General features: G+C 50.2%; 1 protein-coding gene across 1 annotated transcript in view; it reads left to right on the top strand.

The window, feature by feature from the left end:
* Positions 1–20,555, top strand: part of LOC149325768 (uncharacterized) — a 38,014-nt gene extending 17,459 nt beyond the window's left edge. Inside the window, exons 2-3 of the mRNA XM_089564376.1 lie at positions 14,388–14,404; positions 19,200–20,555. Coding sequence (XP_089420502.1) covers positions 14,388–14,404; positions 19,200–20,515 — 1,333 coding nt within the window. The 3' untranslated portion in view covers positions 20,516–20,555. The remainder of the gene's footprint in view (positions 1–14,387; positions 14,405–19,199) is intronic.
* The last annotated feature ends 4,227 nt before the right edge of the window (positions 20,556–24,782 follow it).

Here is a 24,782-nt window from a genome sequence, read left to right on the forward strand (position 1 = left end):
CGAGAGGTTTGTGCGGAAGATGACATTCATTCGTCGGGTTTAATTAATTAGCACCGTGGTGAGTGCTCTGCAGTTGCCCCATTAAAAAGTGGCCGTCTGCAACTTTCGATTTCGCCGTTGCCGAGGAGCCCACTTTTTTTTGAGCCGCTCTTAAGGTACCTGGCATGTTATGAATTGTTCTGTGCAACCGGTTAGCGTCTGATCCAGTCTTCGCCAAAATAGTCTGGGACCGACTTTGGCACTGTGCTGTAGAATAGCCCAAATGACTTGGCGACAACAATTATTTTTGACTGATCGCAAAGTTCAGAAGCAAGATGTCTGTTAATTTAGAATGCTGGTTTATTTATTATTCTTATTTTCACGCATTAAGAGCGCCGCTAACAAGCGAATAGAAGCTCTGTAAGCATTGAGAATGGTTCGGATATTGGGGTAAATAAAATGTAACCACGTTCAATGAGTGCTAAATCAAATTTCTGGCAGCTACTATTTCTAAGAGGCAGTAATAAGCAATTCTATATAACAAAAACATGAACTCAGTTTTGTGTTTATTTTTGTATTTTAAAACAATATAATGCAATACTTTTCTAGTGCCTTAAAATTACCGTGTATTGAGGATTATTCAGGCAAATTTTAAGAAAATTCGATGATGATGTTTGTTTTTAAACCCAAGTCAAAGTTGTCACTTTTTTGGCGTTTTTGAACTTCGGCCAATTTTGAGACCGTACTGAAAACTATCTGCCAAGTCTAGAGCAACAGAACTTGCCTGAGGTGAGTAAGAACAGCTGAAAAATACTGAGAAAAATATTCAGTGGGAAGATCTTTAGGCATCTTGCCCTAAGGCTGCCCTGAAAAGTGCCTTTTTTGCATCGCATAGCTCCAGAAGCGAAGTTTGCAATTTTTTTACTCTGAAGGTTGAAAAAGCAAGCAAACAATTTTTACTTTGTCGCATTGTACAAGTTGTAAAGAGGTTCTGAAAAAATATTGATGCGCGGAAAAAATTTTTTGTGCATGGAATGAGGCTTCGAACTTGCAACTTTGCGAAGTGCCAAAAACGACATTCTCCACCTCTTGTGACGTGCGATTTTTTTCCGAGAAAACTACGAAACTTCTTGCAAAACTAAGGTTCATTCCTTTGTGTGGACACATTTGCCCATCATATATAAAAATTTCATTGAAAACAAAAAAATGGTCATGGGACCTCGATTACCGTTCTTATCTGAACACGCCCAGTCTGTATTCAATGAAAAACCTTTAATAAGTTATAGGCGTAAACAACATTGCGGTGTATTATGCCATCAACACTGCCAGCAACACGCGGAAAAATGTGCATTTAGCGGCTAGCGTATTTTTCAGCGGATTATGAATCTTTATTTGGTGGGTCTCATTGTTTTGGCGGATTACAGGTTTTTTCAGTGTATTTTTAGTGGATCTGAACAAAATATAAACTTCTGTCATAAATCTAGGTCTAAAAGATGCCTGCAGGTTATGTGCGAGGAATTGTAGGAGTGATTTCAAACAGCGGCAGCCATCTGGTCGTCTGCGATGCCTCGGGCGACTCAGTTTCGTTGGCGTGAGTAGCCACTTGACACGCTTTGAGGTAGTGCCCACGGGTATCTTCGCCGCTGATGCCCCTTGTGCGCGCCTGTCTGCACGTGGCTGCTCTAGGCTGTCAAATGATCCCATGCATTGCTCCATGCGTAGACCCTGTGAGGCGTGCGGCGATAGATCGCAGCTTTAGAGAAGGCTGCCGGATACAGTAGAGTTCTGGACTACGGACCCAGCCGCGCTCCCCGAAATATGTCACTCTATAAAATAAAGGTTTGCTCTCTCTCCCCGGCGCTGGTTGGTACCTCGGTTGACACGTACCCTGCTTCACCGCATGGTATAAGCGCGTCTTGTCCTGGCGTAATGATTCTCAAACACTCTGCACTTTCAGGGCTCTCACTCTGTTTGCTCCTTCTCTTTCTTCTGGCTGCTATGTGTTCGATGCAGAATAAACAGCACTTGCGTTGTCTCTGTTGCTTGGCCAGAAATTCCAGTCTCGTTGCCCGGTGCGCACGCGTGTGTGGGAGGGATATCATGCCGAAAACGCCGAACGTGAAGTACGCTCAAAAGTTTAGAGACGAATGGCTTAAAGACCCCGACCTACGCAGTTGGCTTCGCTGCAAGATAACCGATGGACAGAAGGCTGCCGAATGTAAGTTCTGCCGTTGCCAACTCGGGTGCAAGTACACCGATTTGAAGGCGCACAACGATACCAAAAAGCACCAGAATGCTGCTAGGATATTTGGCCTATCGCAAAAGCAGATTACTTTCTCGAAAACAACTCAAAGCGATGCAGCGAGCACAGCAGAAGGTAAGGCGGCGCTGTTCATAGCTGAACATTGCAGCATTATTACGGCTGACCATCTCGCAGAATTCATCAAGAAGACGTTCCCAGATAGTGCGGCTGCCCAAGGCTACCGAATGAAGAGGACTAAATGCACTGCAGTGCTTAAAAATATTATCCACCCGCACTTTAAAGAAGACCTTTCATGTGACATTGGAAACAGCAAGTACAGCATCATTGTTGATGAGTCAACCGACATTTCGGTAAAAAAGTATTTGTAAATTTGCATAATTTATCACAGTGAAGCAACGTCATCACTAGTGGCAACTTTTCTATCCCTTTGCGTCCTAAAAAGATGCGATGCACGCGGCATTGTTGAGGGCATAAAATTTGCACTGAAGGACCACAATCTCAAACTGGAAAATTTGGTTGGAGTTGGAACAGTCAACACAAGTGTCATGACAGGTGTGAACAACGGCGTTTATCAGCAGCTAAAGGCCGATGTGCCCCATCTAGTTTTGATTCGGTGCGTCAGCCATTCGCTCCAACTGGAGACATCAGCCACCGAGGCAGAAGGACTACCAAGAAGCTTAGATTACCTCGTTAATGAGACTTACAATTGGTTTGCTAGGTCTTCGTCCCGGCAGCAAGCTTACAAAGAACTTTTCGGCCACCTAAATAGCGGGGAAGTGCCTTTAAAGATCCTGCAAGCTTCTTCGATCCGGTGCCTTTCGATCGCGACAGCGGTGGAGCGAGTTTTGGACCAATGGGATGAGCTGAAGGCGCACTTCCGTACTGTTAGGACGACAGAGAAGTGCTACAGTGCAGAAGTGCTGCACTCCATGTACTGTGACGACGCCAACAAAGCTTATTTGCTCTTCTTGAAGCCAATACTTCAGGAAGTACAAAGAGTTAACAAGTCCTTTGAAGCTAAGAATGCGGACCAGACAAAGCTCCTGGACGAACTCGCATGACTGTTGTCCGCCCTCATCAAAAAAGTGGTGTTTCCGACTGTAAATGTCGACGCAATCACGACCAACGTAAAAGATCATCTTGATCCGAAGCCATGCTTATAGGCTACCTGTTTGAAAAACACATGCAGGAATTCAAGATAGCTCGCTTTAATCCGGAAGACGAGGACATATTGAGAAGGCGATGGATAAATTTCCTGGTTTCTCTCATCGAACAGATGCGCCAGAGGCTTCCTAAGACAATTGAAACGTTGCAAAACGTAGGACAGTTGTCGGTTGAAAAAGCCTTGCAGTGTACTTAAACCATCACTTGTACCACTGATGGAAGCGGTAGGTGTACCAGCAGCGAAAATAGATGCGACAGAAAGCCAATGGAAGAGCATCACAACTGTCCCGTGGACGAATACATCCTCGACTGAGAACTTCTGGTGCGAAGGAAAAAATTATAGGGACTATTCTGGCGAAAACCCATTCAGTCAACTAGCGGACTTCGCTATATCAATGCTTCCTCCCCTACTCCAACGCGGAAGTTGAAAGATCGTTTAGTCAACTGGACCTGCCGAAAACAAAACTACGAAACAGGCTCGCGCCAGCTACAGTGAACGCCATTATGGTGATCAGAGCGGGACTGAAGAGGAAAAACAAATGCTGTTTTGATTATGAGCTGCCAAAAAGGGTTACCCGACTCATTAGGTTGTTGTGGTGTTGTGTTGTGTTTAATGGCGCATAACCGACTAAGGCTATGATGCGCCCCGCTCAAGGTATGGAAAAATTGGTTTGAGCAGAGTTTGAAAACAAAGTGGATAAAAACGGTTGTGTAAAGGGCTTAAAAGTTATTTTTACTACCTAGTTGATGAAAGAGAAGCATTTTAGAAATGTCGGATAGCAAAAACATTTAAAGATTGGGTAACCTCCGCGGACATCGTTGGCTCGGCAAGGATTTCGAGGCTCCCAGCAACTCAGATAAAGACCTCAGCCTGATTCTTATGATTCAGAAAGCGGCTGAGGTGTATAACTAGGTAGTAAAGCACAGGGTGAGTAAATTAGAGCCTCTGAAGAATACTAGGTTCCCTTAAAAAGCTGAAAACACATCGTATACTGACAAGTGCATCTTGACCTAAAATCAATGCTGGATGAAAAGGAATGCGTTCTTTGTGAAATGTAGTCAAAATGTTTTTTCCTTTAGTGATTCAAGTTTCGTACATGAGAACAATATGTGGTTTAGTGTTAGTTCGTCTCCGAACTTTTCACAAACAGGCTTGTCTTCTTTTGTAAGTAGGAAGTTGTGTGCGAGATGCGCGTGTACAATACGGAAATGGCATAAAATAACTTCGATGAATCGTTTTTCGTGTGAGCACGATTTCCATTCGTCTATGATGGGGTTTACTAAATGTATCTTATTATTCCTTTCAATATTCCATTGCGAATGCCATTTATTTCTTAGCCTACACTGTAACAACTTCATAACATCTTTGTAGGGAATGTTCACTTTCTTTATTTCTTTGTTCCGAGCTTTTCCAGCACATTCATACGCTTTCTCATTGCTAGTGATTCCAACGTGGCTGGGAACCCAGAAAAATTTTATGTCTTGTCCCTGTATTGTGGCGCTTGTTATGTTGTGTATGATATCACCAATTAGAGGTGTAACAGTAGCTTGGTTTGGGCTAGTTGGTAACAGTTCTTCGAAAACATACCGCAAAAAGGACACAGACGACACAGAAGTGGACAGGACAGGCGCTAACTTGCAACTTTATTTTCGAAATGCCACCACGTCTAATATGTAGGAGCCGATCACCACCACCAAGCGATGAGCATGCGCAAAGAGAGCACAATCAAGATTACAGCGTGTGGAAAATAGCAAAAAATTACGATAAATTAAGAAAATGAAAGCACGGTGCCCGGGGAACACTGAAAGAAAAGAGACATCGTGTACTGAAACTTACTGCAAAAAGCGCTTTTCAAGCTTGTCAAGGTTAAGAGCCAAACAAATAACGCGGCAGAAAGGGGAGATAAATATAGATCGACTAAAAGATGAAGGGAGTGTGCAAGGCTCCACACTAAGACAACCACGTGGTGCAGAAAGACAGAATGACAATGGGGAAACTACATTTACGGGCATGGCAATGGAAGTAAAAGATAGCAGAAAATTAGGCCGAAAACAGATAAGGGCTGTGATACTAGACATAAAACAAAAAAATGAAAAAAATTTAAAAGCTAGGAAACTATGACGTATATGTATATGAAAAAATATAGAAAGACCGAAACAGAAAAGGATAAAACGAGAAGTATAAAGCTCAAGTGTAGAGGGCTGCACGCTAAAACAACGAGGGGGGGGGATGCAAATATGAGAAATGTAAATAACAAAAGAAGTAAAAGTCAATAAAATGCCAAGGAATAAAAGCAGCGGGAAAACGCAAAGGAAAAGAAGGACCGTTCCAGTTCACAACAACAAGAAAGCGCGCTTACGATAAGCAATCTTGAGACATGGTTCACACCTACAGATAGCCATCAAGGAATTCAACTTCACTGTCCAGTAATTGAATAGAAGGTGCGCTGATGCACTTTTTCCCAGCTTTTTTTATAAAATACGACTCCATGACTTCACGCTCTGTTTTTCCTTGAGCTGACGTCAAGAATTCTGTTTTATCTATTTTTGGATAGCATCCGCTCTCTTGCTCTGTGTCACATGCTTTGCAATGGTCGACCAGGTTACTTCCTGATTTGTTGCGTACGCATAATCTATGTTCTCTGGCCCTCTCATTGAAGCATCTTCCTGTCTGCCCAATGTAATGACGCCCGCAACTGATAGGAATTCTGTACACAACGTTCGCCTTACATTTCGTAAACTTCGTTTGATGTTTCGTCGTGCAGTCATCTCGTTTTACCATTTTCTTAGTGCAGACCTTGGAAAGCTTACATGGGGCAGAGAAAACTACCCGTACATTATAACGCGCTGCCAACTTCTTGAAATTATGTGAAAACCTATGATAATATGGTATTACCTGGACAGGAGTCTTGCCTTTCATCTCTTCACTCCCCTGCTCACTCAGGAAAGCTTGGGGGCTTTCAGCTTTTGCAAAAGGCTTTCACACACTGCCAGTATAAGGTCTACGGGGAATCCAGCCTCCTGCAGGCGCCTGGATTGCTCATGGATGCTAGCGGCCATACGGTGCGTGCAGGATTTTGTAGCTGCTCCGTGCAGACATGAAGACTCGATACCCCGCTTAACAACTTTAGAGTGCGCGCTGTCAAAGCGTAACAGACGTTTTTTGGTTCGTGGATGGTACATCCAGCAGATATTAAGGCTGGTGAAATGTAATTAAATATCTAAGAACTGAATACGGCCATCTGTAGGTGATTCCCAAGTGAAATTTAACCCGGCACTGTGCTCTGAAAAAGTGCTCAACACTTCCTTGACAACGTCGCATTTTCTTCCATGACATTTGCTAAAAATAATAAGGAAATCATCAACGTATCTGAACACTTTTAAAGCAGGACGATCAGAAAGATTAGCTTGAATGCGTTCAGATAAGTGGTTTGGCGACGCAACTGGTTAAGGCTATGGGTCTATAAATGCTAGGAGAGGTTGGGGGTTTACTAGGTTTAAGAAACGGTACAATAATAGCTTTCTTGCAGGCTTCAGGTATTTTCGCAGATACCCAAACTGTGTTAAAGAATCTTAAAAGTGCTTCTACGGCAGGCTCGGAAAGATGGACAAGCATTTCATAATGTATTTCTTCGGGTCCTGGAGCAGTTTTTTTTGCCGGAAGATAGTGCTCTATTGATATCTTGGAGGGTAATTAGACTATTGTATTTTTCATTTGCACCTCCACTTGTTGGGGGCATCTGTTTTTCAGCTGTGTTTTTGTATTTTAAAATGGACTGCGTACAGTATGATGAACTTGAAACTGCAGCGAAATGTTCCCCCAATATGTCTGCCCGTTCCTCTATGCTTGTTTGTGTGCCAGGTGTTGTTAAAAAAGGAATTGTGAATGGTGAAAAGTTGCCGTTTAATTTTCGAACCTGCTCCCACATTTTTTTGGATGTGACTTGACTGTTGATAGATGAAACATAATTCTGTCATGATGCTTTCTCGGCCCTGCGACGGACGTACCGAGCTTTAGCTTCTGCCTTTTTAAAATATAAGACATTTTTATGTGTCGGATACTTGCGGAATTTGCCCCAAGCTCTATTTTTTGTTTTTTTGCTTCCTTACAGTCTTTTGTCCACCATACTTTATGGTTTTGTCGCACCACTCCTGACGACTGAGGAATAGCTGTGAATGCGGCAGTTATGATAAAATTAGTGAACTTTTCATTTATCTGGTCGATGGAGAGATTTCCTAAAACTATATTTTCTAAAGTTGCCTTTGCTCTAAAAAGTGACCAGTCGGCGAGGTGAAGCTTCCAGCGCCGCGGACTTGTGGGGATTATTTCCGGAGGGGATGATAAAGTGATTATTATAGGGAGGTGATCGCTGCCATATGGGCTGTTAATGACGTCCCATTTAAAATCGTTAGAAACAGAAGGTGAACTAAACCAGGTCATTGAAACAGGTTGAAACAGGTCAGGAATTGAAAGAGGAATTGAAACAGGTCATTTTCCCTGAGGTAGGGGAACGGTATGTGGCTTTTTTGTGTATTGAAAAGGCATACACTATTTGTGAGGATAAAATCTTCGAGTATTTGACCTCTAGAGTCACAGCGCTCGCTTCCCCAAAAAGGGGAGTGAGCGTTAAATTCCCCAAGTACTAGATATTGCCGCCAGGTGTCCCCGAGCGGCGCCGAAAGGACGAAGAAGTGAGGAACTCGCGTGCTCTCGGAGCTGGGACTCTGCTTCTCTGTTGGCGGCTTGCGCCTAGCCTGTGTGATTAAGGACCCATCCGTGACATTTCTGGTGGAGTGCGCTGGGTACATCGCCCTGGAATATGTCGCACACCCCTCCTAACACCGAGGACCCCAGACCTCTCCCTATCGACACGCCAGTGCATCGGGTCAGTCGCGGCAATCTAGGACTGCCCCCTGAGCATAGGCTGTTGGAGACTACCTCGCCACCTGGCCGGCTGCCTCCTGAGCTCAGGCCATTTGACACTACCTCGGCGCCTGCCCCTCAACCAGTCATGCAAGGCGCCGCGTACTACACCCTCCAAAACCCACGGCTACCAAAATCCTTTCACGGGACTCAGCTGGAGGACGTGGAAGATTGGCTCCTCCAGTTTGAACGGGTCGCCGCATTCAACCAGTGGGATGACGCCGCCAAACTGAGGAACGTTTTCTTCAGCTTGGAGGACGGTGCTCGGACGTGGTACGAAAACCGTGAGGACGCTCTTTTGTCATGGCATGAGTTCCGACGTCAACTGCTCGCCACGTATGTCAGCGCTGATCGTCGGGAGCGAGCTGAACGCGCCCTACAGTCCCGCATGCAGATGCCCAATGAAACGGTTACCATGTACGTCGAAGACATGACGCGTCTCTTCCGGCGGGCTGACCCAGCCATGTCGGAAGCCAAAAAGCTGCGCCACCTAATGCGTGGTGTGAAAGAACAGCTTTTCGCCGGCCTCGTGCGCAGCCCCCCAAGCACTGTTGCCGAGTTTCTAGCAGAGGCTGTCACGATGGAGCAGGTTCTCCGGCAGCGTTCCACCGCGTACGACCGGCCAGTCCTTGCTGCTTCTATAACGGAGCCTCTCCCGGCGTTCAACACCAATACCGACTTCCTCCGTGACATGATCCGCACTGTCGTCCGTGAGGAGCTGCAGAAGATCTGTGGTACGTCGCAGACCACGGCCAGCTCCTTTATGGGCGTTATCCGCGACGAGGTGCAGCAGGCTGTCAGGCCACAGTTACTACGCGGCGAACCACAGCCAGTACAGCCAGATTACTACCGCCCGACGTACGCTGAAGCTCTGCGACGCCCTGCCCCGACTCCAGCGGCATTTACACAGCCTATCCAGACGGACTACTGCCGCCCGACGTATGCTGACGCTTTACGACGCCCTCCCCCAAATGCCACGGCGTTTGTTCAAGCCCATCACGACGTCCCGCTACCCTCCGTGCAGCCAGTGCAGCACATCCCGAGTGACCGACGATCCCTGCGCAGAGCGGACGTCTGGCGTGGCCCAGACCGACGACGTTTGTGTTTCCATTGTGGGGAGCCCGGTCACCTGTTCCGGCGGTGCCCATATCGTGAACTTGGCCTGCAGGGTTTTTCCCCCGATGCGCCAAGACCCCGATTTGGTCAACGGCCCCCTGCGATTGAAGAGTACGTAACGCAGCAACCACTGTGGTCCACGGCGCGCCGTCAGTCCCGATCGCCGTCCCCTCGCCGGTCATCATTTTCACCGAATCCGCAGAACTTTTCGCGAGCGGCAGCGGACCGCTCGCCCAGTCCTCGCCGGGAAAACTGAAGACAGCGACCTCCGGGGGCGTGGTCGCTGGATATCGATGCTGTAAGGACCCCCTGACGACGCCGACATTCGATGATAGAGCTTTGTCGACGTCGACGACAGCCGGTGATCTAAAGGAGCGATTCTCACTCGACATACCCGTGCTTCTCGACGGTCACAGCATTAGCGCGTTGGTGGACACAGGAGCAGAGTTTTCAATTATTAGTGGCAAATTGGCAGCGCTTCTGAAGAAAGTCACGACTCCCTGCTCTGGCATGCAGATCCGGACGGCGGGGGGCCATATCATTACTCCGCTTGGACAGTGCACGGCTAGGGTCCAGATCATCGATTCGACGTTCGTAGTGAGCTGCCTGGTGCTCCGCGACTGTTCTCGTGACCTGATTTTGGGCGTAGATTTTCTCCGTGAGAATGGTGCCGTTATCGACCTGCGGAACAGAACCGTTACGTTTTCTAGAGCGAAAGCCGACAACACCTCCGATGTTCGTCAACGCAGCTCCGCCCTTCGTATTTCCACTGAGAGTGTTTTGATCCCGCCGCGCGCCAGTGTTTTTGCAAGAGTTGAATGCGATGATAGGCTACGTGATGGACCTGCAGTCGCCGAGGGCAACCTTTCCTTGCTACTGACACACGGCATTTGCTCGGCCCGAAGCCTTGTCCACCTCCATAACGGTCGGTCGGAGCTCCTGATTACTAATTTTACCAACGAACCTCGTCGCCTTTTCCGAGCTACTGCCATAGCGTGGGCCGACCAATTGGCAGATGTTACTGAGTGTTTTGCGTCCGAGGGCATGGTACAACCGGAGACGTCCCTGGATCGCATCGATATTAGCTCCGGGCTATCAGCCACTCAACAGCGCGACCTACGCGCCCTACTGCTTCAATACCAAACCTGCTTCGCATCCTCCTCGAAAGTGCGGCAAACGGCGGTCACAAAGCATCGAATCATCACTTCCGATGATGCTCGCCCCATACGACAGCAGCCGTACCGCATTTCCCCGAAGGAACGCGACGCCATCCAAACGCAGGTGAAGGAGATGCTTACAGACGGCATAATTCAGCCTTCTAAGAGCCCGTGGTCGTCGCCTGTTGTTCTGGTAAAGAAGAAGGATGGGACTTTGCGCTTTTGCGTCGATTACCGTAAGCTGAACGCCATAACGAAAAAGGACGTCTACCCGCTGCCTCGCATCGACGACTCACTCGACAGACTTCGCCGCGCCAAGTATTTTTCATCGATCGACCTAAAGAGCGGATATTGGCAGATTGAGGTTGATGAACGTGACCGCGAAAAAACTGCCTTCATCACACCCGACGGCCTATATGAATTTAAGGTGTTGCCCTTCGGCCTTTGTTCAGCGCCTACGACGTTTCAGCGCATGATGGACACTGTCCTGGCTGGCCTCAAATGGCAAACCTGTTTAGTTTATCTAGATGACGTGGTGGTGTTTTCAGAAACCTTCGACCAACACCTTGAACGACTGCGGACCGTGCTGGATGCCCTGCGGTTGGCCGACTTGACACTTAAACCCGAGAAGTGCCACTTTGGCTACAAAGAGCTCAAGTTTCTTGGCCATGTTGTGAGCGCCGACGGTGTAAAACCCGACCCCGAGAAAACTGCCGCCGTAGCCGAGTTTCCCCGTCCTACTACAAAGAAAGCGCTCAAGCGCTTCTTGGGTTTGTGCGCCTACTACCGCCGTTTTATCGCAGACTTCTCCAACATCGCTGAACCCTTGACCCGCTTAACGCGTGAAGATACACCGTTCGTCTGGACTGCCGCGCAAGAGGCTGCTTTCACAGAGCTGCGACAACGGCTGCACACTACCCCTGTGCTTGCTCACTTTGATGAGGAGGCTGCTACCGAGATCCACACCGACGCTAGCAATATTGGGCTTGGTGCCGTCCTCGTTCAGCATCAAGAAGGCGTGGAACGTGTGATCGCGTATGCAAGTCGCACACTCTCGCGCACCGAAATCAACTATTCCACCTCAGAAAAGGAGTGCCTCGCCGTCATCTGGGCCACGATGAAATTTCGGCCCTATATCTACGGTCGCCCTTTCAAAGTCGTCACAGACCACCATTCCTTGTGCTGGCTGACCAATCTCCGGGACCCATCAGGCCGCCTGGCACGCTGGAGCCTTCGCCTTCAGGAATTTGATTATACAATTGTCTATAAGTCCGGACGTAAACACGAAGATGCCGACACGCTCTCGCGCGCACCCGTTGAGCAAGCTGATGACAGCGCAGAGGACGACCATCGTTTCCTAGGTGTGGTCAGCAGTTCGGACTTGGTGGCAAGGCAGCGTGCTGACGCTGGCCTGCGGTCTGTCATGGATCACCTAGAGGGCCATGCTTCCAACGTACCTCGACCCTTTTCCCGCCACCTGTCCTCTTTTTGTATTCGCAATGGCGTACTCTACAAGAAAAACTCACGTAACGGTGACCGGACCTACCTCCTAGTCGTACCATCAGACCTCCGCGACGACATCCTTTCAGCGTGTCATGATGAGCCCACATCTGGCCACTTGGGATTTGCACGCACGCTCGCCCGAGTGCGTCAGGCCTATTATTGGCCTAAACTTGCAGCGACCATTCATCGCTACGTCAGAGGTTGCCGTGAGTGCCAGCGTCGTAAGTCGCCACCGCTAAAGCCTGCAGGTTTGCTCCATCCAATTGAACCACCTCGCACACCTTTTGACCAAGTCGGCATTGATCTTCTGGGCCCATTTCCTGTATCAGCATCTGGCAATAAGTGGATTATAGTTGCGACTGATTATTTGACGCGCTATGCGGAAACCAAGGCGGTGCCGCGCAGTACATCCTCGGAAATCGCGCATTTCTTCATACACCACATCGTTTTACGACACGGCGCCCCGTCTTCCGTAATCACCGACAGAGGCACTGCGTTTACTGCGCAGCTCTTGCACGAGGTGTTCCAGCTGAGTCACACGACCCACCGCAAGACTACTGCATACCACCCGCAGTCAAACGGACTCACGGAGCGCCTCAACAAAACCTTAGCGGACATGCTCGCCATGTACGTCGATGTACAGCACAAGACCTGGGACGAGATCCTCCCATACGTGACGTTTGCCTATAACACGGCGCTTCAGGAAACGACTCGCTTTACGCCGTTTCGCCTCGTCTACGGGCGTGACGTCCAGACAATGCTCGACGCCATGCTTCCGTGCGCCCCTGACGACCAGGAGCTCACGTCGGACGCCGAGGAGTTTACCCGGCACGCAGAGGAAGCCCGGCAACTGGCCCGTATGCACATCCGACGGCAGCAGGCCACGGATGCAAAACGCTACAACCAACGACATCGACACGTAGAGTACCACCCCGACGACAAAGTGTGGGTATGGACCCCAGTACGTCGCCCAGGTCTGTCGGAGAAGCTCCTGAGCCGCTACTTTGGACCGTACACAGTGTTGCGCCGTATCACGGATGTGACGTATGAAGTCCTCCCCGATGGCACTCTACCGAGTTCGCGCCGTCGACCTCAGCCTGAGGTCGTGCACGTACTGCGCATGAAGCCTTACTGTACACAGTAAGGGACGTAGCCTCTTCCGCGTGTTCTTTTTATTAGTGCCTGCAGCCGTTGAGCGGCATGTGACCGTTTGTTCACCTGCTTACTTCCTCCCGTTCACTCAATGTGCGCCCACGTTTTTGCTTTCTTTTTTGGGGAGGGGGAATAATGCCGCCAGGTGTCCCCGAGCGGCGCCGAAAGGACGAAGAAGTGAGGAACTCGCGTGCTCTCGGAGCTGGGACTCTGCTTCTCTGTTGGCGGCTTGCGCCTAGCCTGTGTGATTAAGGACCCATCCGTGACAATATGGTTCTGGAAGTTCATTTATTAGTTCTTCTAGATCGTTAAATGTTAATGTAAAATGTGGAGGAATATATACACAACAGAAGAAATTGTTTTATGGCTGACGACACTGGCCGCAGCGGCTTCAAGTTTTGTTTTGCGTGTGATTTCTCGAGCAAGGACGCCGCTGTGCACGACAGTCGCGACGCCTCCATAGAGTCTATTTGCCTGCTCACGATCGCGTCTAAAAGTTTTATAATGTTTCAGGATTGTGGACCTAGGTTGGTTTCCTGAAGACATAAGGGTACAGGCGATATTGACCCTAAAATATTTATTATGTCATCATAATTTCTAAATATTCCTCTACAGTTCCACTGAACTAAAAATTCCATGTTTATGTTTTGGGGTAGGAACGACACGGGATTTACTTATGTTCTGGGGCCGTTATGACGGCCCTGTCTTTTTTCCGCTCAAGAGAGCTGTTTCGCCGCTGTAAAGCAGGCGGGCTGGGGGTTACGTTCATCACCTCGCAAGAGATGCTGGACGACCGCGGAGAAGCCGCGGGTTTGTGGCTGTCAGGCCTCCCCCGACGGGGGGAAGTCCTGCGGGATGCCGACCCTGGGCCGGCACTCCCTCCCTTGGAGTTGGCAGAGCAGCCTTCGCTGTCCCTGCCTGGGGCGTGGATGGCCCTGCCACAGGCGCGGTGGAATTGGTCTCGGCAGGTGCCGGAGTGCTGTGTGGTGCTACGCCCCTGTGCACCACATCAGCGAAGTTGGGTTTTGCTGTGATGGAGGATGAATTGTTAAGCGCAAAACGCCTCCTCGCTTCTTTAAATGAAATGTTTTTTTAGTCTTCATGGTAATAATTTTTCTCCTTTTTCTAGGACGGACAAGCCCTGGAGTACGCAGCGTGGTCTCCTTCGCAATTTGCACAGCGTAGTGCTGCGTCACATTCCTCAGACAGGTGGTCCTTTGAAGCGCATTTCGCGCAGGTTTTGCTGCCGCGGCAACTCTGTGACCCATGGCCAAACTTCTGACAATTGAAACATCGGCGGGGATTTGATATGTAGTGCCTGACGTTGACTTTCAATATCCAACTTCCATCGTTTCGGTTAAGCTGCTGTTGTTAAATGTGAGGACCATGTGTTTGGTATCTATTTCCTTGTTATCCTTGCAGATTTTGATCTTGCGGACGTCAATTACATTTTGGTCGGATAGTCCTCGAAGCATTTCAGCTTCTGTTAGATGGATAAAGTCACCTTCTCAGACAACGCCTCTGAATGTGTTGAGAAATCGGTGGGGAGTCCCGGAGACAGAGGTGTCCCCTCTAGAAGCAATGTTTGAGAGTTTTGAGCACAGCATGCTCTCGCGCAGTTCAAGGAGTAGGTCACCGCTGGCCATTTTTGATATCTTGTAGCCAAGCCCTAAGATATCTGTTAAGCATTTGGTTACAAGAAATGGGGATATTGTTACATGAAACTTTGTGGATGTCTGTTTCTTTCTACAAAACAGTCTGGAGCCTCGTTCAGCCCTCTTTCCAGAGAGCGATCTGGTTTGGAAAGGGCAAGAGCCATGAAAATTTAGTTTTTCGGTCATGGTGCCAGCCACCCACCACGGAGCCCAACAAGGGGACGCGACAGGAACTTAGAAGCAAGTCCTGCCCACGCCAGCTGTACACCGTAGCTATAACCAAATATGACGAAACTCAAAGTAGTTGGTCACACAAGGTTAAGCTTCGCCGCCTGGAAGAAGGAAAAGGCCAATAAGAGAGGAGAGGACGAGAAAGTTTCGAGAAAGAAAATAGGAAAGTGAAAGATGAAGGGGAAGACAGGAAAAGGCGACTGCCGATTTCCCCCGGTCGGGAAAGAAAAAAGGAAAGTGAAAGATGAAGGGGAAGACAGGAAAAGGCGACTGCCGATTTCCCCCGGTCGCGTCAGGCCGGAGGTGTCGTCTACGGGAAGCTGGGGCCAAAGTGGTGTGTTGCCTCCGCCGAGGGGCCTTAAGGGTCCAAACGCTCGGAATCGGCTCAACCACCAGGATCCCCTTTTCCCCGGACACGGCGATGCCCCGCAAGGCCAGGCGCGGATGCTGGGGTCCGTGGTCATGCATTGCTCACCATCATCCCCCTGCGGGGATGTCCCTGCGGATGCTCGGGAACCCGTGGGTCGCCACTCGCCAACGTCTGCATGCTGCAAACGTCCCCCTGTGGGGATCCCGACTACAGCGGACTGGGAGAGGCGTCTACGTCAGGAAGTGCTGTGTGTGAGCCAATTTTTCAGGTGGATGACGACAACAATCCCGATGACGCTGCTGATCCGCTTGTGTTTTGACTCTGCTTCAAAGCTTGCGTGGCGTAGCTTATGGCTAATATTGTTTTTGCACACCCCGATGTTCTGATTGTATTTAAGTTGCAGTGTGATTGATATCCCCACGTCTATGTGTATTCCTTGTAATTGCTATCTACATATTTTTAAAATAAACATCTGAAAAATTGCACATCGCCTCCTTAAGCAACGACAGGAGAATTGCCTCAGGGCCTACTTATGTCAGTTTTCCTCGCATGAGAACAGAACTCTCCTCGAATGCCACGAACCAGGGCGTTGCCAGGGGTGTGGGGGCTGGTTTCGGTGCTAGAACACGCGAAAATTTCTGACCATTGCGTCCTCCCTTGCTTTCGAATTTCTTTTCGCTCACCCCTCGTAAAACAATTTCTGGCTAGGCCTCCGGCACGAACAGTACTTAGTGCGAGCTGACCTGGACGCAGGCAGTGAATGATGCGCTCAATATAGTGCAAATGAATGCTTGAGGAAACAATTCTTCTCAACCTGTCTGAGCTATATGCTACAATTTGCCAGCTTTTCGCCTCGGGGCTGCTTGTAATGCGCGCGCGAGAAGACGTTACTTCTGACGGTGCTGGTTTTGTTTTGCTTCACGTGTTTCGCTCAAGGAGGTAACACTGAGTCATTACATTTCCTTCCATTTGTACACCGTGCAAAAAGTATAGCGCAAGTATTCTCACATTCAGCACCGCGGTACACATTAGGGGTTATTTTGGTGGTTTTTTTAAATATTTAGCGTGTTTTTAACAGACTTTGGGCCCTGTTTTGGCGGAATGCTTGGAAATAGAGGTAGCAACACTTAGCGTTTGCGCAACGCATGGGGCTTGGCTGGTGGGCGACGGAGCGACAGCCATCCGTCGTCGCCGCGCCGCTTCGTCGCTTACTTGTTCGCGTACATCGCTCTCAGAAAAAAAAAGACGCATTAACGGGAGAACAGCTCTTCAGTCAACTACCGATACCCCCCGAACCGCCGCAGGCAGAATGCGCGGTTTTCGCAACTTTTGGAAGCTCGGAAAGCAGCGGGACTCTCGGAGGCCTCGTATAGGTAAAAAGTCCGAGGTGACTCGATGCAAGCAACAGTGCCATCACTATCTGACGCGATGCGGCGGCTGTGATGTAAATCTTTTAGCTAGGTGCATGCTGTGAACTGACAGTCTGTGTTTGCTTATCTCGTTTTGTTTTTTCGTTTTTTTGTGTGTTTTCGCTTAGCTGCTCGGTAAGCCCCGTAGCCTACCCGTTATCACCATCGCCATCCGGAAAAGAAGAAATGCCACAACGCCACCAGCGCCACATTTCGCCATTTTGCAAGCGGCGTGCGGTTGGTATGGTCGTGTCTTTGACGATGGGGAAGTACGCGAGCTACACTGCTGCATTTAAACTGAACGCTGTGCAGTATGCAGCGGAGCATGGGAATCACGCTGCAAGCAGACATTTCGGTGTTGGAGAAACCAGGCATTCGCTACTGGAGACATGAGCAGGAAAAGCTTAAGGCCACCACCAAGTCACAACGGGCCTTCCGCGGTGCAAAGTCTGGGAAGTGTCCACAAATGGAGGAGCAGCTCGTTCAGCACATACGGGACGTTTGACGTGACTGTTGTGCCATGTCCCTCGACATCGTGCAGACTGAGGCACGCAGAATTGCCCGAGCGCAGGGCATCGAAGCGAATGACTTCAAAGCAAGCTCTGGATGGACAACGCGCTTCATGCGACGCCACGAACTCTCCTTAAGACGGCTCACAACGTTGTGCCAGCACTTGACCACGGCATATGAGGACAAGGTAGTGGAGTTCCACAGTTTTGTTACACAGCTCCGCCAAAAAAGGATCTTAAATTTATCTCAGATTGCAAATGCAGAACAGACCACCCTCTGCTTCGATATGCCGAGAAACACAACTGTCGAATAGAAAGGTGCATGAAGTGTGGTTATCACAACATCGTTGCGGAAAAGCTAAAATGCACTGTGATGTTAGCAGTGACTGCAGATGGGCGCAAACTGCCGCCTTACGTTACTTTTAAGCGTAAGATGCTTCCAAAGGGAAATTTCTCTCGATACATCCATGTCAGGGCCCAGGAAAACGGCTGGATGAACGAGGAGTTGATGCCAGACTAGATCAAGACAGTCTGCGGTCGGCGGCCGGGCGGTCTTTTGTACCCAGCCATGCTCGTTTTGTACAGTATTCGCGGGCACCTCGTGGAAGGTGTACAACAGAAATTGAGAGAGCTGCGCACGGATATTCCCATGCTTCCGGGCGGCCTCAAGTCGGTACTGCAGCCATTGGACGTGTCCTTAAATAAGCCTTTTAAGGGCAACGTTCGAAGGCTGTACACTAACTGGATGGCTGGAGGGCAGCATCAGCTGACTCCAGGTGGCAAAATTAAGAGGCCGTCTGTGGAAACGTTGTGTGGATGGGTCGTGGAAGCCCGGCGAGAGATCTCCGATGATGTCACCATTAAAACCTTCAAGAAGACAGACATCTTAAACGCACTAGATACGAGCGAAGAGGACATGTTATGGAATTCGGACGAAGAAAATTAGTCCCCACTCAGCAGTGATGAGTCTGTGCTCTCAGACTGTGAGTAGGGGAACGAGAGGAGCACCATGACATGTCTGTAAATAAATTTTGTGTGTGCAGTCGACGTCCCTCGCCTGTTCAATGAAACGTAAGTAGGTAGCTTTCAGTTTTACTTGTATGCTGGATTTATTGGTAAATGTGACAGTAGTCGTGTTCCCTCGCCTGTTCAATGAAACGTAAGTAGGTAGCTTTCAGTTTTACTTGTATGCTGGATTTATTGGTAAATGTGACAGTAGTCGTGTTCTTAACATATGTTCAATTTTTAAGCGCGAGAATGCGAGTTCAAAATTTTCGCAAATTTTACCCTGCGTAGTCGGCGCACCCCGAACTTTGAGCTCAATTTCCTGAAAAAACAAGTGCGCCGATTATCCGAGTAGACACGGTAACTATGGAATACCAGAGATGTTTTTGGAAGTGAACAGATCTTAGGACATATGCGCATGTGAGCATAGAGATGTGGTTCACTGGTTTTCGACGCAGAGGCTGTTAATGGGTGAGGTCCCGTATGCAGTGGTCGAAAGACATAGCCCTGAACCGGGCCTAGTCATATTGACACCGTCCATTCATCGTCGTCGTTCTACTAGAACCACGAGAGCGCGGAATGCGCGCGCGAGCTGGCCTTAGAAAGAAGCCGAAGTGTCCGAATGCTCCGTTTTTGGCACTGCTACTGACGTCCGCTGCAGTCACCTACTTTGACATATCCAACCGAGCCGGATGTACTGTACCACCCGTGACATCTGGTGGAGGTGCGGGGTAGCGCATTCCATGCCTCGGACTCCCCCAGCAAGCAGGGATTCCATTCCTCGAGGGTCATCTGCCATCGAGGTGACGCCTGTACACCACGGCAGCCGCCGGCTCCAAAGCCTTCAACCCGAGTTTGGGCTTCTGGAGTCTCGCTCAACCCAAGCGGTTCGTTCAGCGCCATCGTCGACGACCGTCCAGCCCGAAATAGGCATGCAGACGACGATTAGTTCACCTTCTGTTGTGCTGCAGCAGCATCGGGAGCCACCGATCTTCCAAGGTTCTCCAGGCGAAGACCCGGAAGACTGGCTGGAGAAATTTGAACGCGTGGCCCGGTACAACAGATGGGCTGAAGACTCCAAGCTTCAACACGTGTTCTTTTCGCTGGAGGGCGCAGCTCGTACGTGGTTCGAGAACCGGGAGTCGTCCATAACGACGTGGAACGTATTTAAAGACCGATTCCTGAAGGATTTCACCACGGTGATTCGAAGAGAACGGGCCGATCTGCTCCTTCAGTCCCGAACCCAGCTACCAAATGAAAGCATACTGGTATACTTCGAAGAGATGGCCAAGTTATTTCGTCGAGCTGACCCGGACATGACAGAGCAGAAGAAACTCCGGTACCTTATTCGAGGTGTCAAGGAGCAAATCTTTGCCGGACTGGTTCGTAATCCACCGAGCACGGTCGCAGAGTTTCTGTCGGAGGCAACCACTATGGAAAAGACACTCGATATGCGGTTGCGGCAATACGAGCGTCAGCCTTTGGCCATGACTGCAGCAGCCACGGACATCAGTAACACCCACATGCTTCGCGAAACCGTACGAGCTATCGTTCGCGAGGAGCTCCAGAAGCTGTTCCCGGCTACGCCGCCTGCGCCAACGGTTTCTGCTCTATCCGAGGTTATTCGGGAAGAGGTGCAACAGGCGCTTACAATACCAGCTCCCTTTCAGCCGTCCACAGCCCCACCGCGAATGACATACGCCGCTGTTGCTCGTCGCGCACAACCGCCGCCGAGTCGTCTTCAGGAAACCCCGGCCTCTTTTCGGCCGCCACCACCTGCTCGTCCTGCTCCATCGTATCCCCGTAAAAGTGACATCTGGCGCACTCCCAACTACCGTCCTCTCTGCTATCACTGCGGTGAGCCGGGCCACCTGTACCGCAACTGCAGGTATCGTCAGATGGGCCTGCCGGGGTTCCCTGCAGATGCACCACGTCCGCAGCCTGGGCAGCGACCCAGAGAAATCAACGATTATCTGGCCGAATCTGCCGGTGGGACACGCAGGTCGCCATCCCCACGTCGTCGGTCTTACGGTGACTTTCCTCGGGGAAGGTCACCAAGCCCCCGCCAGGAAAACTAAAAGCAGCCACCTTTGAGGGGGAGGTTGCTCACCGACGAAATGTAACAGACCCTCCTACGCCGCAACTAGGTGGCCACCCGATGCCACGACCGAATGCCGTCCAACACCGTGAAACGCCGACTCGACGTGAATGCGGCCTGACGTATCGAAATGAACCCGCGCCGCACCGCAGCCGTGACCGAACACCGCACCGTACCTCTCACACGACGTCTACGACCGCAAACCTGAGCATTTCCCTCGACGGAACAGACGTCACTGCACTCGTCGACACAGGGGCGGATTACTCTATCCTCAGTGAAAATTTCGCCGCCACTCTGAAAAAGGTCACCACTCCGTGGATGGGCCCACAGATTCGTACAGCCGGGGGTCACTTAGTTACACCGACCGGGACTTGCACATCAAGAGTAGCAGTTCAAGGCGCAACCTCCCTGACAACGTTCGTTATACTCGAACATTGTTCACGTGACGTCATTCTCGGGATGGATTTCTTGACCGAGAATGGAGCGGTCATCGACCTCCAGTCAAAGGCCGTGTGTTTCTCCACAGAGAAAGCAATAAACAGAGATCCAGACCATCCAACCACACTTTGCATCCTGGATGACCACGTCACCATCCCACCTCGTTCGAGTATTATGGTTTCTGTCGGCGCCAAGACTGTGCGGAATTTCGAAGGCGTCGCGGAAGGCAACCAGATCTTGCTTTTTGCCAGGAGCCTTGCTGTCGCCAGAGGAGTCGTTAATCTCGCCGACGGAGAAACAGAAGTGCTGATAACCAATTTCGGTGGTGTACACCAACATCTGAACGTGGGAACCGTTGTGGCTCACGTTGATGCCATCGCCCATGTCAGCAGCACACCCAGTATTTCCACAATGTCGTTGTCGCAACAGCAGAGCCCAGTCACTGGTTTCACGTTCGACGTCAATCCAGCACTCTCCCCGACGCAGCAACAACAAGTTAAAGATCTTCTTCTGCGCTACGGCGACACCTTCTCGGTATCATCGCGTGTTGGACGAACTCACCTAGCGAAGCATCGCATTATTATGAACGATAACGTGCACCCTCTCCGACAGTCCCCCTACCGAGTGTCTCCCGCTGAACGAGACGCTATTGGCCGCCAAGTCAAGGAAATGCTCCGCGACGACGTAATGCGTCCTTCCCGGAGTCCCTGGGCAGCGCCAGTCGTCCTTGTGAAGAAGAAAGACGGAACATTGCGGTTCTGTGTAGACTACCGTCGCTTAAACAAAATCACCAAAAAGGATGTCTATCCTCTCCCCCGGATCGACGACGCTCTGGATCGCCTTTGTAGCGCGAAATACTTTTCTTCGATGGACCTCAAGTCAGGTTACTGGCAAATTGAGGTCGATGAGCGGGACCGTGAAAAAACAGCTTTTATTACTCCAGATGGCCTGTATGAATTTACGGCCATGGCCTTTGGACTGTGCTCTGCACCGGCACCTTTCCAACGCCTCATGGATACCGTCCTTGCTAATTTAAAATGGCAGACGTGTCTCGTGTATCTTGACGATGTTGTCGTCTTCGCCCCGACTTTCCAGGAGCATCTTCACCGCCTCGAATTGGTCCTACAAGCAATAAGGTCTTCTGGACTCACGCTCAAAAATGAGAAATGCCACTTTGCGTATACAGAGCTGAAGTTCTTAGGGCACGTTGTGAATCAAGCCGGTGTTCAGCCTGATCCTGAAAAAACAACAGATATTGCCCATTTTCCGCCGCCGCAAGACCTGAAAGCTGTCCGCCGTTTCCTTGGATTGTGCGCGTATTACCGTCGCTTCGTGAAAGATTTTGCTCGCATTGCCGAGCCGCTGGCGCGCCTAACAAGGTCGGACACACGTTTCAGATGGGAAGCAGCACAAGAAAATGCATTCCGCAGCCTTCAAAGCCTCCTGCAGGCGCCTCGCGTTCTGGCTCACTTCGACGTAAACGCCGACACGGAGCTCCATACTGATGCCAGCAACATCGGCTTAGGTGCTGTCCTGGTCCAGATCCAAGCAGGTCAAGAACGCGTCATCGCTTACGCAAGTCGATGTTTGTCACCAGCCGAATCAAACTATTCCGCTACCGAGAAAGAATGCCTTGCCATTGTATGGGCCACTTCGAAATTCCGACCGTACCTTTACGGCAAAAATTTAAGGCGGTGACCGATCATCATGCCTTATGCTGGCTCGCAAGCCTTAAAGACCCGTCCGCTCGCCTCGTCCGATGGAGTGTGCGGCTCCAGGAATACGACATGACTGTCGTGTACAAATCCGGGCGCAAGCACTCTGACGCCGATTGTCTGTCCCGCGCCCCAGTAGATCCTTCTACCGACGCCTGTAATGATGACGACATCTTACTGAGTGCCCTCAGCGCCTCCTGCCTCGCTGACCACCAATGCGCCGACCTCGAACTTCGAGATGTAATGGAATTTGTCAACGGCAGCAACACGACCGCCCCACGCGCTTTCAGGCGCGTGTTGCCATCTTTATGCATCCGCAATGGTCTTCTGGTCAAGAAAAATTTCGCTCCAAACAATACGCAATACCTAATCGTAGTACCGGCTAGCCTGCGCAATGAAATCCTCCAAGCCTCCCATGACGAACCCACTTCTGGACATTTGGGCATAGCCCGTACGCTAGCCCGAATCAAAGAGAATTACTACTGGCCTCGTCGCCGTGCTGATGTCACTCACTACGTCAGAACTTGCCGAGCCTGTCAGCGTCGCAAGGTACCGTCAACCAAACAAGCTGGGTTCTTGATGTCCATTAGACCACCCACAAGGCCCTTCCAACTAATAGGAATGGACATGCTGGGTCCGTTCCCACATTCGAACTCTGGCAACAAATGGATAATTGTCGCGACGGACTACCTTACCCGCTATGCAGAAACGTCAGCTCTACCCAGCGGCACCGCTTTAGAAGTCGCCAAGTTCTTAGTGCATCAGATCGTACTCCGCCATGGGGCACCTGAAGTGCTGATCACTGACAGAGGCCCTGCGTTCATGGCTGAGCTGCTGCAGGAGATCTTGGTTTACAGTCATACCGACCACCGCCGAACAACGTCGTACCACCCTCAAACGAACGGGTTGACTGAAAGACTGAACCGAACCCTTTCTGATATGATTTCCATGTACGTCGATATTTAACACAAAACGTGGGACGAAGTGCTTCCTTATGTCACCTTCGCCTACGTTGCATTTGGCCCTCTTCCGGTGATCAAGTGCTTTCAGCGTTGGACTTCCGCCCCCCGGCTGCCTACGAAAGACATCCCTGCGAGAGTATGGTGCACAGTTTGGCAGCAGTGCGCAAGCCGTTCGCACATCGCTCCTGCTTTCTGCGGCGTTTTATCTGTGTACACCGCTTTCTGCCTACCAGCGCGTGCGACCAAGTAGCTGCCACATCGGCGGCTGTAAGCGGAACTGCTGCGTTGCATTTGGCCCTCTTCCGGTGATCAAGTGTGTTCAGCGTTGGATTTTCGCCCCCCGGCTGTCTACGAAAGACATCCCTGCGAGAGACTGGTGCACAGTTTGGCAGCAGTGCGCAAGCCGTTCGCACATCACTCCTGCTGTCTTCGCAGTCCGCGGCGACAGCGTCCAGTGAGCAGCTACGCATGAAGAATCTTGCCGCACGAACTACTGCCGCTCTGCAACTTTCTGGGCTGCTGTTGGACTCCGACGTCTTCTCTGACGGACGCCTTCTAGCTTCGGCCGGGCTCCGGTGACGGGCGTCTACTTCCACGCATCGACCGTGGCCTCTAGGACCTTGTACATTATTTTGCAGAATCTAGATAAAAGCACACAACGGGAATTTCTTTGGGACTTGGACTGCTTACCAAGTCCCAAGGAAAAAGTTGAGAGTATGGAAAAATCTCTGGAGTTCCTCTCGCACAAGGTTGATGAAATTGAGTGCAAAATCGAGAGCCAAGATAAAGAAACTAAGTCACTGAGAAAAACTGTAACGGAGCTTGACAAGAAGTGTGCAACACGCGAAACTGTTCAGGTTCATCTCCAGCAGCAGATCAATGACCTTGAGTTTAGGAGCACGCGACTAAATCTTGAAGTCCATGGGATACCTGCAATTCCTGGTGAGGACCTCGTTGTCTGCCTGAACCAGGTGGCAGATGCATTTCAAGTGCCACATATCGAGGAATCGGATATCGCAGCTGTTCACAGACTGCCTACTAAGGACGGCAAAGTGCCCGGGATAATCGCCCGTTTCATACGTCATCGGACCAGGTATGAATGACTACAAAAGAAAAGCAATCTTAAGGATCA

Source organism: Amblyomma mixtum, chromosome 10, assembly GCF_055824585.1.
Source record: "Amblyomma mixtum isolate Tamu chromosome 10, ASM5582458v1, whole genome shotgun sequence".
Lineage (NCBI taxonomy): Eukaryota > Metazoa > Arthropoda > Arachnida > Ixodida > Ixodidae > Amblyomma > Amblyomma mixtum.